The sequence below is a fragment of the Camelina sativa genome, chromosome 13 (genome assembly GCF_000633955.1).
Source record: "Camelina sativa cultivar DH55 chromosome 13, Cs, whole genome shotgun sequence".
Lineage (NCBI taxonomy): Eukaryota > Viridiplantae > Streptophyta > Magnoliopsida > Brassicales > Brassicaceae > Camelina > Camelina sativa.
In genome coordinates, this window is record NC_025697.1 from 12,145,883 (window position 1) to 12,158,230 (window position 12,348).

General features: G+C 34.6%; 1 protein-coding gene and 1 pseudogene across 1 annotated transcript; both read right to left on the reverse strand.

Annotated features, from left to right (window-relative positions):
* LOC104736519 lies at positions 4,182 to 6,145 on the reverse strand (annotated as a pseudogene).
* On the reverse strand, positions 6,125 to 7,990 carry LOC104738162 (cytochrome P450 71A14-like). The gene is given in 6 exon segments (XM_010458382.2): positions 6,125 to 6,474; positions 6,477 to 6,512; positions 6,514 to 6,570; positions 6,655 to 6,939; positions 7,026 to 7,517; positions 7,607 to 7,990. Coding segments are annotated over 6 exon segments (1,491 nt in total). The 3' UTR covers positions 6,125 to 6,237.

The following is a 12,348-nucleotide window of genomic DNA, read 5'->3' on the forward strand; positions in this document are numbered from 1 at the left end:
GGGACGAAGCTACCGTAGCCGGTTGAACTAGAGGAGGAGGAGGTTGAGAAACAACAGGAACCAGCTGTTGAGTTGTTGTAGGTAGTTGTTGTTAGATATTTGTTTGAAGGATATCTCTGAACATTGCTGAAGGCTCATCAACCTGCTCTAGAAAGTCATAAACAGTTTGATCTTTTGGATCTTTAACATCGGCTGGGAAGATAGATTCATCGATTATAACATGCCTGGATATAATTATTTTGTTTGCAGTTATATCCAGACATCTATATCCCCGATGTTAAATTGGATAGCCAAGAAAGATACAAGGCGTGGAGTGAGGTGAAAGTTTGTGTTTTGTTGAATTGTTCAAGTTTGGGTAACACAAACAACCGAAAACTTTCAAATGCTCATAGGTTGGTGCTTTCTTGAACAAAACAGAGAAAGGAGTTTTAAAGTCAATTGAGGAGCTAGGCAAAATATTCAAGAGATGAGTAGTTGTATGGAGAGCTTCAGCCCAAAAAGATGGTGAGAGATGAGCCTGGAAGAGCAAATTTCTAATGGTATTGTTGATTGTTCTTATCATCCTTTTTGACTTCCCATTTTGCTGAGAAGTATAGGGACAAGAAAAACGAACCTGTATACCATTTGTGTTAAAGTAATGTGAAAGGAAGTATTTGAGTATTCTCCCCCATTGTCACATTGAAAGGATTTGATGGATGAATTAAACTGAGTTTTGATATAAGAAGAAAAGTGCAGGAATTTTGCGAATACTTCACTTTTTCTTCGAATAGGATATACCCACAGAAAATGTGAGTAATCATCAAGAAAAATGACATAGTAGCGAAGATCACTTAGACTTGGTATAGGGGAGGTCCAAATATCAGAATGAATAAGTTCAAAAGGTTTAGAAGCAACAAAATTTGATTTATGAAAAGGAAGTTTTACATGTTCCCCCAATTGACATGCATTACAAGATGATGTCAAGCTAGTTTTATTACAAAGAAATTTATTGGAAGCTAGCACAGATTTTAACGTCTCGGTATTGGTGTGACCGAGTCTCATGTGCCATAGAGAAGGAGAAACAACAAGGCAAGTAGAAGGAGAGCTTGTTTTATTTGAGGGTCGAAATGGATAAAGATCTCCAGTACTATCACTGCGGAGCAGAGGCGTTCGTGCAAGAAGATCCTTCACAAGAAAACCAAAGCGGTCAAGTTCGACAGAGCAAGCATTGTTTGTTGTAAATTTTCGAACTGAGATAAGAGTTTTGATTGTAGCAGGGGTAATGAGGATGTTACGAAGAGTAAGAGGACGAGATAGAGAAGGAAGAGTGGTGTGACCAGATTAAGAAACAGGAATAGACGAACCGTTGCCAACAATGACTGATTTAGTGGTGTTCAAATTAAAAACAGAATGGAGTGTACCTGGTGTGGAGGCTAAATGTGCAGTAGCACCAGTGTCCATGTACCAATCCCCTTCGTTTGGTTCTGCAAGTGTCATGGTGTTGAACGCCTCAGCAAAATCTCGAGTCGGTTGTAGATCAGCAGTATGAGCTTCTGCATTGTGAGTGTTAGCTGGTTTCGGACCTGGTCCTAGCAAACCACGGTTTTGAACATTTGGAGGGTATTGTGCCCATGGTGCAAACGGAGGTTGTTGCCATGGGTTGTATGGATTTGGCCAGTATGTCCCCCACGTAGGGAACTGTTGTCTCTGTTGTTGCAGCGGGAGATTGTTTTGTTGTGGAGAATTGTTGCGACCCTTGTTAAAGCGATTGTTTCGACGCCATGGTTTGTTGTTCCTCTGCTGAGTCTGATTCTGCTGATTCTGGGTATTGTTGGTTGTCGTGACCAAAGCTGTAGGAGCAGAGGCATGAGCCGTATGTGAAGCAATGGCCTTGTGAGCTTTCTTCATCTTCGAGCATGGATTTGGCATCATCGAAGGATGGAAATGGCTTCTGGTGTTTGATAACATTGATGATGTTATCAAACTTTTCATTGAGTCCATTCAGCATGTACATCACAAGATTGCGATCATTGACTGGAGCATCAAGATTGGAGAGAAGATCTGCCATTGACTTTAGGGATTGGCAATATGCTTGAATGGACAGATCACCAATCTCCATGGTTCGCAGGTCATTGTCAATCTTCATGACCCTCGCATCCTTGTTGTTACGAAACTGATTTTCTATGCGGAGCCAAATGTCTCGTGCTGAGACAGAGTTTCATAGATCCATAGCTTAACAAGTCCGTCTCGTTTCAGCCAAGTTTGATCATTTGCATTTGCTGGAGCAGAAGAGCCATCAATATGTCCTAAGACATCGAACGTGAGGCAATGAGTGAGAAAGAGTTCTCTCCAGGCATCATAGTTGTGATCATCTAAATCAAGAATCTGAGAAATGTGAGATTTGATGTTGGTGACACCAAATGCTCGTTCAACTTGAGCAGCCATTGAAAGAAGAACAAGCTAAAAAAATATAAAAGAAAGAGAAGAGAAAGGAAGAAAAAAAATTGAAAGCTAGACTAACTTGGCTCTGATAACATGAAAGTTTTTGTATTTCTTATCCTTTACAAAGTCGAGAATACAATCTATATAAAGACTACTTAGTTACAAAACAGATTTGATCTCACGAGAATATCGGAGAGGATCTCTAACAAATGTTGACCCATTATTAAGAAGAGTTTTGAGGACCTAATATTGACCATCGTTCATTAATCGTATATTATTTAATTTAGTAGGCATTATTGTAACTTAAAGAATCCCTACTTTATTATTTTGGAAGTAGATGATTGTTTTTGGTAGACTATAATATATAATAGATTTACGAATAATTTTTGGTTATAGATATGTAGGTGACATTTTGGTTATAAAAATTTAGGTGTATTAGGGATAGTATGGATATTAGGTTTATTAGGGATAGTATTGACTATTATTAAAATAACAAAAAATGAATCTTCAACCCAAAGCAAAAATCTTCCGAAAAATATCCGAATAAAATATTTATTGTTAGCAAAATATATGGGTGATGTTTTGGTTATGAATATCTCTTATTATTAAAATGGAAGATTTTTTGGTTATAAATATCCCTTATTGTTAAAACAGAAGTATATTTGCTAACATAACATTTTATTTGTAAAATTTACATAATAAGTCCTTACCATTTTAATAATTATCACAACTTAAATCTATTATTTGTAATATCACAATCTAAAGTTATATGTACATTATCTATATATACATTTTTGAAGTATATTTTGGGTTCTACCCTTTTAATTTTGTTTATTTAAAATTTTGCTTATTTCTTGGTTATAATTAAGTAAAATATGATAAATTGATAAAATTAATTTTTTATATAGAAACTAATTAATTCTTATTTCTTGATAAAATTAATTTTTTATATAGAAACTAATTGATAAAATTTTGCTTATTTCTTGGTTATAAATAAGTAAAATATGATAAATTAATAAAATTAATTTTTTAATATAGAAACTAATTAATTCTACTTTAATTCCTTATTAGCAAAATGTTTTTCTATATATGTGTCCCAAAATAAAATAAAAAGTAGAAAAATCAATTATTAAACTGTATACACTGAAAAATAAACAATCAGTTAAATTAAATAATTATATATCAAACAAAACAATAATATAGTATTATTTTAAAAAAATAAAAAATATTATTCTGATTAATTATACAAACAGTTATAATTCGTAATTTTTAGTGTCTTATCCTGATAAAATTCTAATACTTTAAGAATAGTTGTATCACCGCTTAAATATAAAAATATTAAAAATTAAAAATATATAATTTTATTACTAAATTATATACTGCTAAAATAAAAAATTATTATAAATAAAATTAAATAATTGTTTGTGGTATACCACGAGTTAAACCTAGTTTATTTATAAACAGGTGCAGATCTTATTATCTATTCTATTATTATTTATCTATTAAAACGTGTTATTAGTGATATGATAAAATGAGTTATAAATTTGTAATTTTATAATGGATGACGAATTAAATGTAAAATATCAAAATTATATGATGATATTGTTTAATACTAAGATATATTAAAAATTTATTTTAACATATAAAAAATATTTTTAAAATTTTTGTATAATATAAAATTCTAAGGTGGTTAACCTATATAATATATAGTGCATCTAAATTTTTAAAAAATCATTAAAAACTAAAAAGAAATTAGGAGATACTATGAAATTAATGTCCATTTTCTTAGATACTTGTTACAAAAATTCGATTTCAATTACACAAATTAATAACTTAGGTACATAGTGAGTAGAGTGACAACATGGGGACTATATTAAGCCGGAGATGGAAAGACAATAAGAGGAAACTTGCGGCAAACATCGAGTCCTGTCGTTTCTGCTAGATCATATTCATCCCCGGAGACTCGGACATCCATCCTCCAGTTGAATCGGTTCACAAGGTTAGCTAGTGTCACCTCGACCAAAGCCAGCGCAAATCCGATCCCAGGACACATCCTTCTTCCAGATCCAAATGGAATGAGTTCGAAGCTTGTTCCCCGAAAATCCAAATTAAAGATGAGTTTAAGTGCCTTTCTGGCCTAAACTCTTCTGCATCTATCCCCCATGACACAGTGTCTCGTTGAATAGCCCATGCATTGACTATCACCTATATATAAATGTCCTCCAGTAGTCTTTTAATGCTTATTCATGATTTAATGACTAAAAGCAAAAGAAAAATAAAACTACCACCTGTGTGCCTGCAGCTACGTCACATCCTCTTACTTTGACATCTTCAGTCAGTAGTCTCGGAACTAGTAATGGTAAAGGCGGATGCAACCGTAGCACCTCCTTAACCACTGATTTTAAGTACTTCATATCTTCAACATCTTCTTGTGATCTATATAGTTTAAACGTCGTTGCCTCAGTGCGAATCTCGTCTTGGAGTTTCTTCATGCATTCCGGATGTCTAATAAGCTCTGTCATTATCCATTCTAGTAGTGCGTAAGTTGTCGCCGTTCCTCCTAAAACATATCCTGAGGAATAAAAAAGTTCATTGTTCCAACCAAATAAAGAAAGTTATTCCTATGTATTCATGGCTTATATATAAATGTTACCATTTACCAAGATTATGAACTTAATGTCGCTTCGTCAGACTTCAATTCCATTTCTGTTCTGTCTTTCTAAGGATAGCATTATATCGACTAAATCATGTGTTGGTTTATCAGCATCTACATGCTCTTGCACCACTTTGTCCATAAGACCTTCAAATTTTTCATTCACTTGCTTCACTTTATCATCAAGACCACGGATTTTATCGATCCAGGCCAAACAAGGAATATATTCACCAACTAGAAACCCGCCTACAAGCTCCATGATTGTCCTCACTTGATTCTTGAAATCGCTCATGCTTTCCTCATTGCTATGTTTTCTTCCCAAGGAAACTCTACTTGTCACATCGCTTGTCAGTGTGATAAGAAGCTAGTTTAGATTTAGAGGTGAAGTACTAGAACTCGCTTTCTCCAGACTCTCCATCATTAGACTTATCTCTTCTTCTCTTACTTTTTCAAAGGATTGTACCATTTTTTTACTTAGTAGGTGGATGACNAGTATTATTTTAAAAAAATAAAAAATATTATTCTGATTAATTATACAAACAGTTATAATTCGTAATTTTTAGTGTCTTATCCTGATAAAATTCTAATACTTTAAGAATAGTTGTATCACCGCTTAAATATAAAAATATTAAAAATTAAAAATATATAATTTTATTACTAAATTATATACTGCTAAAATAAAAAATTATTATAAATAAAATTAAATAATTGTTTGTGGTATACCACGAGTTAAACCTAGTTTATTTATAAACAGGTGCAGATCTTATTATCTATTCTATTATTATTTATCTATTAAAACGTGTTATTAGTGATATGATAAAATGAGTTATAAATTTGTAATTTTATAATGGATGACGAATTAAATGTAAAATATCAAAATTATATGATGATATTGTTTAATACTAAGATATATTAAAAATTTATTTTAACATATAAAAAATATTTTTAAAATTTTTGTATAATATAAAATTCTAAGGTGGTTAACCTATATAATATATAGTGCATCTAAATTTTTAAAAAATCATTAAAAACTAAAAAGAAATTAGGAGATACTATGAAATTAATGTCCATTTTCTTAGATACTTGTTACAAAAATTCGATTTCAATTACACAAATTAATAACTTAGGTACATAGTGAGTAGAGTGACAACATGGGGACTATATTAAGCCGGAGATGGAAAGACAATAAGAGGAAACTTGCGGCAAACATCGAGTCCTGTCGTTTCTGCTAGATCATATTCATCCCCGGAGACTCGGACATCCATCCTCCAGTTGAATCGGTTCACAAGGTTAGCTAGTGTCACCTCGACCAAAGCCAGCGCAAATCCGATCCCAGGACACATCCTTCTTCCAGATCCAAATGGAATGAGTTCGAAGCTTGTTCCCCGAAAATCCAAATTAAAGATGAGTTTAAGTGCCTTTCTGGCCTAAACTCTTCNTGCATCTATCCCCCAGGTCACAGTGTCTCGTTGAATAGCCCATGCATTGACTATTACCTATATAATAATGTCCTCCAGTAGTCTTTTAGATGCGTATTCATGATTTAATGACTTAAAGCAAAAGAAAAATAAAACAACCACCTGTGTGCCTGCAGCTATGTCACATCCTCTTAATTTGACATCTTCAGTGAGTAGTCTCGGAACTAGTAATGGTAAAGGCGGATGCAACCGAAGAACCTCCTTAATCACTGCTTTCAAGTACTTCATATCCTCAACATCTTCTTGTGATCTATATAGTTTAAACGTCGTTGCCTCACCGCGAATCTCCTCTTGGAGTTTCTTCATGCATTCCGGATGTCTAATAAGCTCTGTCATTATCCATTCTAGTAGTGCGTAAGTTGTCGCCGTTCCTCCTAAAAACATATCCTGGAGGAATGAAAAAGTTCATTTTTCCAACCAAATAAATTAGAAAGCTATTCCTATATATTCATGGCATATATATAACATGTTACCAAGATTATGAATTTAATGTCGCTTCGTCGGACTTCTATTCCATTTTTGTTCTGTGTTTCTAAGGATAGCATTATATCAACTAAATCATGTGTTGGTTTATCGGCTTCTACATGCTCTTGCACCACTTTGTCCATAAGACCTCCAAATTTTTCATTCACTTGCTTCACTTTATCATCAAGACCACGGATTTTATCGATCCAGGCCAAACAAGGAATATATTCACCAACTGGAAACCCACCTACAAGCTCCATGATTGTCCTCACTTGATTCTTGAAATCGCTTATGCTTTCCTCTTTGCTATGTTTTCTTCCCAAGGAAACTTTACTTGTCACATCGCTTGTCAGTGTGATAAGAAGTTCGCTTAGATTTAGCGGTGAAGTACTAGAACTCGCTTTCGCTACCCTCTCCATCATTAGACTTATCTCTTCTTCTCTTACTTTTTCAAAGGATTGTACCATTTTTTTACTTAGTAGGTGGATGACGCACACACTCTTCTCACAAAACAGATTTAATATTTTCATCAGTTACTTATTATATGTTACTCTTAATATATATATATATATATATATAAACAAAGTACCTTAATATGCCTCCAATATTCTCCGTAAGGGGAAAAGGCCACGTCTCTCCCACCGTTCAGAATTTTTTCGACCACTTTTAATTGCGGGCGGTTTGCAACCTTAAAATCGTGTGTTTTCATGAGGTCATGAGCTACTTCAGAGGAGGAAACTACGATGACCGGGACGCGGCCGAAATGAAGGAGCATGAGTGGGCCGTACCGGAAGCTTAGGGAACGAAGAGAAAGGTGAGGGTGGAGGCTTAGCTGGTGGAGGTTACCGATCACAGGAAGTCGCCACGGAGAAGGTGGTAGGTTGATTTTGGTAGCGGTTCGTTTGAGTAGTCGTGTTAGGAGAAGTAGTGCTAGGATTGTTGTTAGGCAGAGAGAGATGATTACCATTTCCATTTCGTACTTTTGAAATCTACATTCAATTTTTCTCACTCGTTGATATATATATTTATGTGACAATGAAAAAGCAAACTTTTTAACTACCACCAGGTGTTTGTTCCACCATGCGTTAGACAATTACAAGGTGTTATTCAACTATAGATTTTAATAGAATATAAATCTTTGGATCATTTGTTCTTATTCAATAAATTTAAATCATATAATCATATGAGTATGTGGTAAATAGTTGTCGATGTTGCGGCATCCGTTCGTACGGGAGTGAAATGGACAGTCATGAGTCTTATGACATAGCCTGGTTCATCTAAGCGCGCTAGTCTCCTACGATAAACCAAAATCTTAAATCCAAAAACCAAAAACTATAATTCAAAAAATATTAAAAACTTTTAAGAGGTGTTTCAGATTAAGTTATGTATACAGATGTCAATCGGGTCTTAAGCTCTCGGGCATGGCCCGTTATGTAGCTTAGCAGATCGGGTATGGGTTTGTAATTTGATGCCCGAAAATTGGTGGGTCACGCGGACTCGACCCATTTAGTTTGCGGATCAAATTATGACCGCGGGGATGCGGTCAGTCCGAAATTTTTTCCGTTTCCTTCCACTAAGTTTTAATTCTACTCGATTTTTCAATGAATCTAATGAATCTGGTATATTTGTGATGAATCTGAAGTTATGTTAGTGAAGCTCGTTAGTATGATTTTTAACGCCCGCGGGCATGCCTGTTAGTCTGCAAGGCTAAGCAGAACGGACATTGACTGTGATACGTTGCCCGCCGCCCATGGCGGACCGGTCTGCAGCGAATCAGAAAAAAGCAAGATCGTCGCGGTCAGTCGATGCGGTGGCGGGCATGTTTGACATCCCTAGTTATGTATATCTTTACACTAGTGTTTAATTAAATGATCTTTAATTTTATTGAGATTAAACGTTTATAATGTCTTTTTGTTAAAATTTATTGACGAACTCAATTTTTTTGAAAAATCTAAAACAGGTTTCCAAGTTATAGAACATTTTCCACAATTTCCAGAATAGTTTTTATTTATTAAACTTGGTTTTGAACGCGTCGAAGACTTAAAAAATAAAACAAATTTGCATTGGTTCACATCACCCATATGTGCTGGTCTGCAGAGAATATTTGTTGCCACCTTACTCGTGAGTTGTTAGTTTATGAGAGAGTTAGAGACAAGTGTTTCAATAGATGTCATATGGAGAATGCACATGAAATAGAATGCATCCTTGCATGAATGGAATGCATCCTTGCATTTCATACGTTTATATAATATGAATTCTTAAGAAGAAGCGAACACAAAACTATCAAGTAATACAGTTGGTGATCATTATAAATTGACACATCGTTAAAAAATATGTTCATCGCATCCTCGATATGACACCAAATGCGTCACTTGCCTCCAACGAGGACCGGCTTAAAAATAGCTAAAAAAATTATGATTTCTATTTAATTTTTAGAAAATAGATTTTAATTACATAGAAAAAAAATTTATAATTTTTTTTAGATCTTAAAATACATTACTTTTTATTTTAATTTAATATAATTCCAGTGCAAATGCACACATTGCATGTGTCTATCGCCGACACTGCCTCCAGCGCTCTCGTAAGCTTTGGCTATATGAAAAACCGCATTTTGGTTTGGTTTCTCGTGTCCTAGCACATTGCACAAGCTAACAATATCATTATGAAGTAGATAAATTACCCCTTTTTTTATTTATCTTTTTTACTTCTTTTTTTTTTGTAACAATGCGAAGATATTATAATCTTTTTTCCCATACCGGTGGCGGTTCATATATTTAGAAAAAAATTCATAAAAATTCTTTAACTAAATTACGAAAAACTTTTCGGTATCCCAAAATTTTCAAGCTCATTTTACTACGCCTTGTTAACCAACGTTAAATACTGTAATATTCTGAGATTGATTAAGCGAAGTTGGTGGAATTGAGGGATGTGATGTTATTGACTAGTAATACGCTTTCTTGGTCGATATGGGTTGATGCCTTCATCATTCTGTCTTATTAAAGCAGTTTACATGTAAAACAAAAAAATTCTCTTAAGAAAGGTTCTTACGCACAACATGTTAATAGAGGACTAAAAACATTTAAGAGGCCTTCCAAGTTTGTGTGATGGTCCTTGATTAACAAAAGGTTCATTTTTGCGAGTGGTACTGTTATGTCTTACCTTCTTACAATTATCACATGTAATTGTTATGTCCTACCTTCTTACAATTACCACATGCATGTAACTGTTATGTCCTACCTTCTTACAATTATCACACGTAACTATTTTCAGTGAACCCAGATCCGACTCGGAGCATTAACTTTAATTAGATCCGACTTTAGGACACATGTCATTAGCATTAGGGGGGATCGAAGAGCTCGAGGCTAACATGGTCCGGCTCGGGAGTCAAGGGGAGCTCAGGCGTCGAGGTGCACAAGATGAGGAGTCCAGGGTCAAGCAACGGGATTCGCGGCTCGAAAGAAGATTTGGGCAACATAGAGATTCAACGGTACAAAATAACTGCAAAGATCAAAAGAGACACATTTATGGAGAATAATCGTGTTTAATGTCTAAATTTATTATATATTTTAGTATAAATATAGGGTTTTGTAATCACAAAAAGGACACACGATTTCGAGGCAAGAAGCTTAATAATACATATTTTATACTACAAATTTGTTGTTGAGATCTGACTCATTTCTAACCACAAAGATTATCTATCGTGTGTGGGATGTGACTCCCACATTTAGCATGAATCGGAAAAAATCAAAAACAAAAAAATTTTTTATATAATTCACTTAATTTGTTATTTCACATGGGTGTATATCAGTCACATCAAACTAGAAAAAGGTATAGATTGTTATCTGAGATGTGGTAGTTGTGAGGATACTGATCAATTAATTAATCATGCAATGTTTGAATATCTACTAGTTTGCCAAACTTAGAAACTATCTCAAATTCCTGTGGAAGAAGGAATTTTTCCGACATATTCTCTGTATGAAAATATGGATTATCTATTATGATGAATATCTAATACTGTGGTATATATGAAAAGCAAGGAATGACATAATCTTTCAAAATGTGGGAATAAACATTTAAGGTGTTAGGTTTGGCGGAAACCGAGGAAAAAACTTGGTAGTTAGCCCAAATAGAGATTGGCACGGATCATCAGGGTCTCATGGTTGTTTAAGACCCACCGTGGCTGAGATTTGATTCAATTGGATCTGGTGGTTCAGATGTAACACCCGCGAACTAAAAGGAAGATTTATAATGCATTTTTTTTTTTCATTTGTTCCTCATCAATTTGAAGGGGGAGTATATTGTTTCTCATTTGGTGAGGAACATAGATGAATGATGTGAAAACAATATTACTTCTAAATGGTAAAAAAATTGATGAATGAAGAGTAATATCACATTTCTATTTGTTCTTTTCATATATCATGGTTACTAATTGAAACCTATGTTTTCAAATGACAAAGCACCAACTATGAAGGTGAAACAATCGGATCCTTTTTTTTTTATATAATAATAAATACATTATATAATTAAGTATCATGTACTATTTAATGAAACCAACCCAAACCACAACTCAACATTAAACCAACAACAATCATTATGCACAGCGAAAACATACAAATAATATAGAAACACTACAACATCAATACAATAACATTCCTAACCATTCTATCCAACAACCTAACATAACTCTATTCAATGTTCCAACATAAACAATATATCCAACAACACACATACGAGACCCTAGATCNTAACAAAGTCCTGCCCCCACTAGTCAATCCAAACCATACTCTTCCAATCATCACCACTCTAGTCCCCCCCGAGCAGCATACACCTGACCCTCCCGGTCAACACACAGAAGTCCCGAGATTGAACCCCCATCAACCACGAGATCCGCATCTGATCTCAACCGGACACCTGAGATTGAACCCCCATGAATCTCATAAATCCACTTCCGGTTACCATGCTTATCCCCACGTCCTTGACACTTTTGCCACCAACTNTATCTACTAGGCTATACACATAAGCAACTGAGATTCCCATGTTTAACAAACAACAAACAAACACAACAAACTAGGAAAATCACGAATCAGACAAGTTGGTGTCGACCGACACCAGAGTGGTGTCGATCGACATTGGCCCAAACATGGTGTCGACCGACACCAACATGGTGCCGATCGACACCGACTCCGCAGACGTTATGTGTCTGTATTTTATAGGTTTTAACCATAGTTTTTAGGTTTGTTTTGAGTCTTTTATTGAGTCAAAGTGTGCTTTTAGAGTCTTTTTTAGTCTTTTATGAGTTTGTACAGGTTCTAGGTTGCTTTTGGAGGAAAC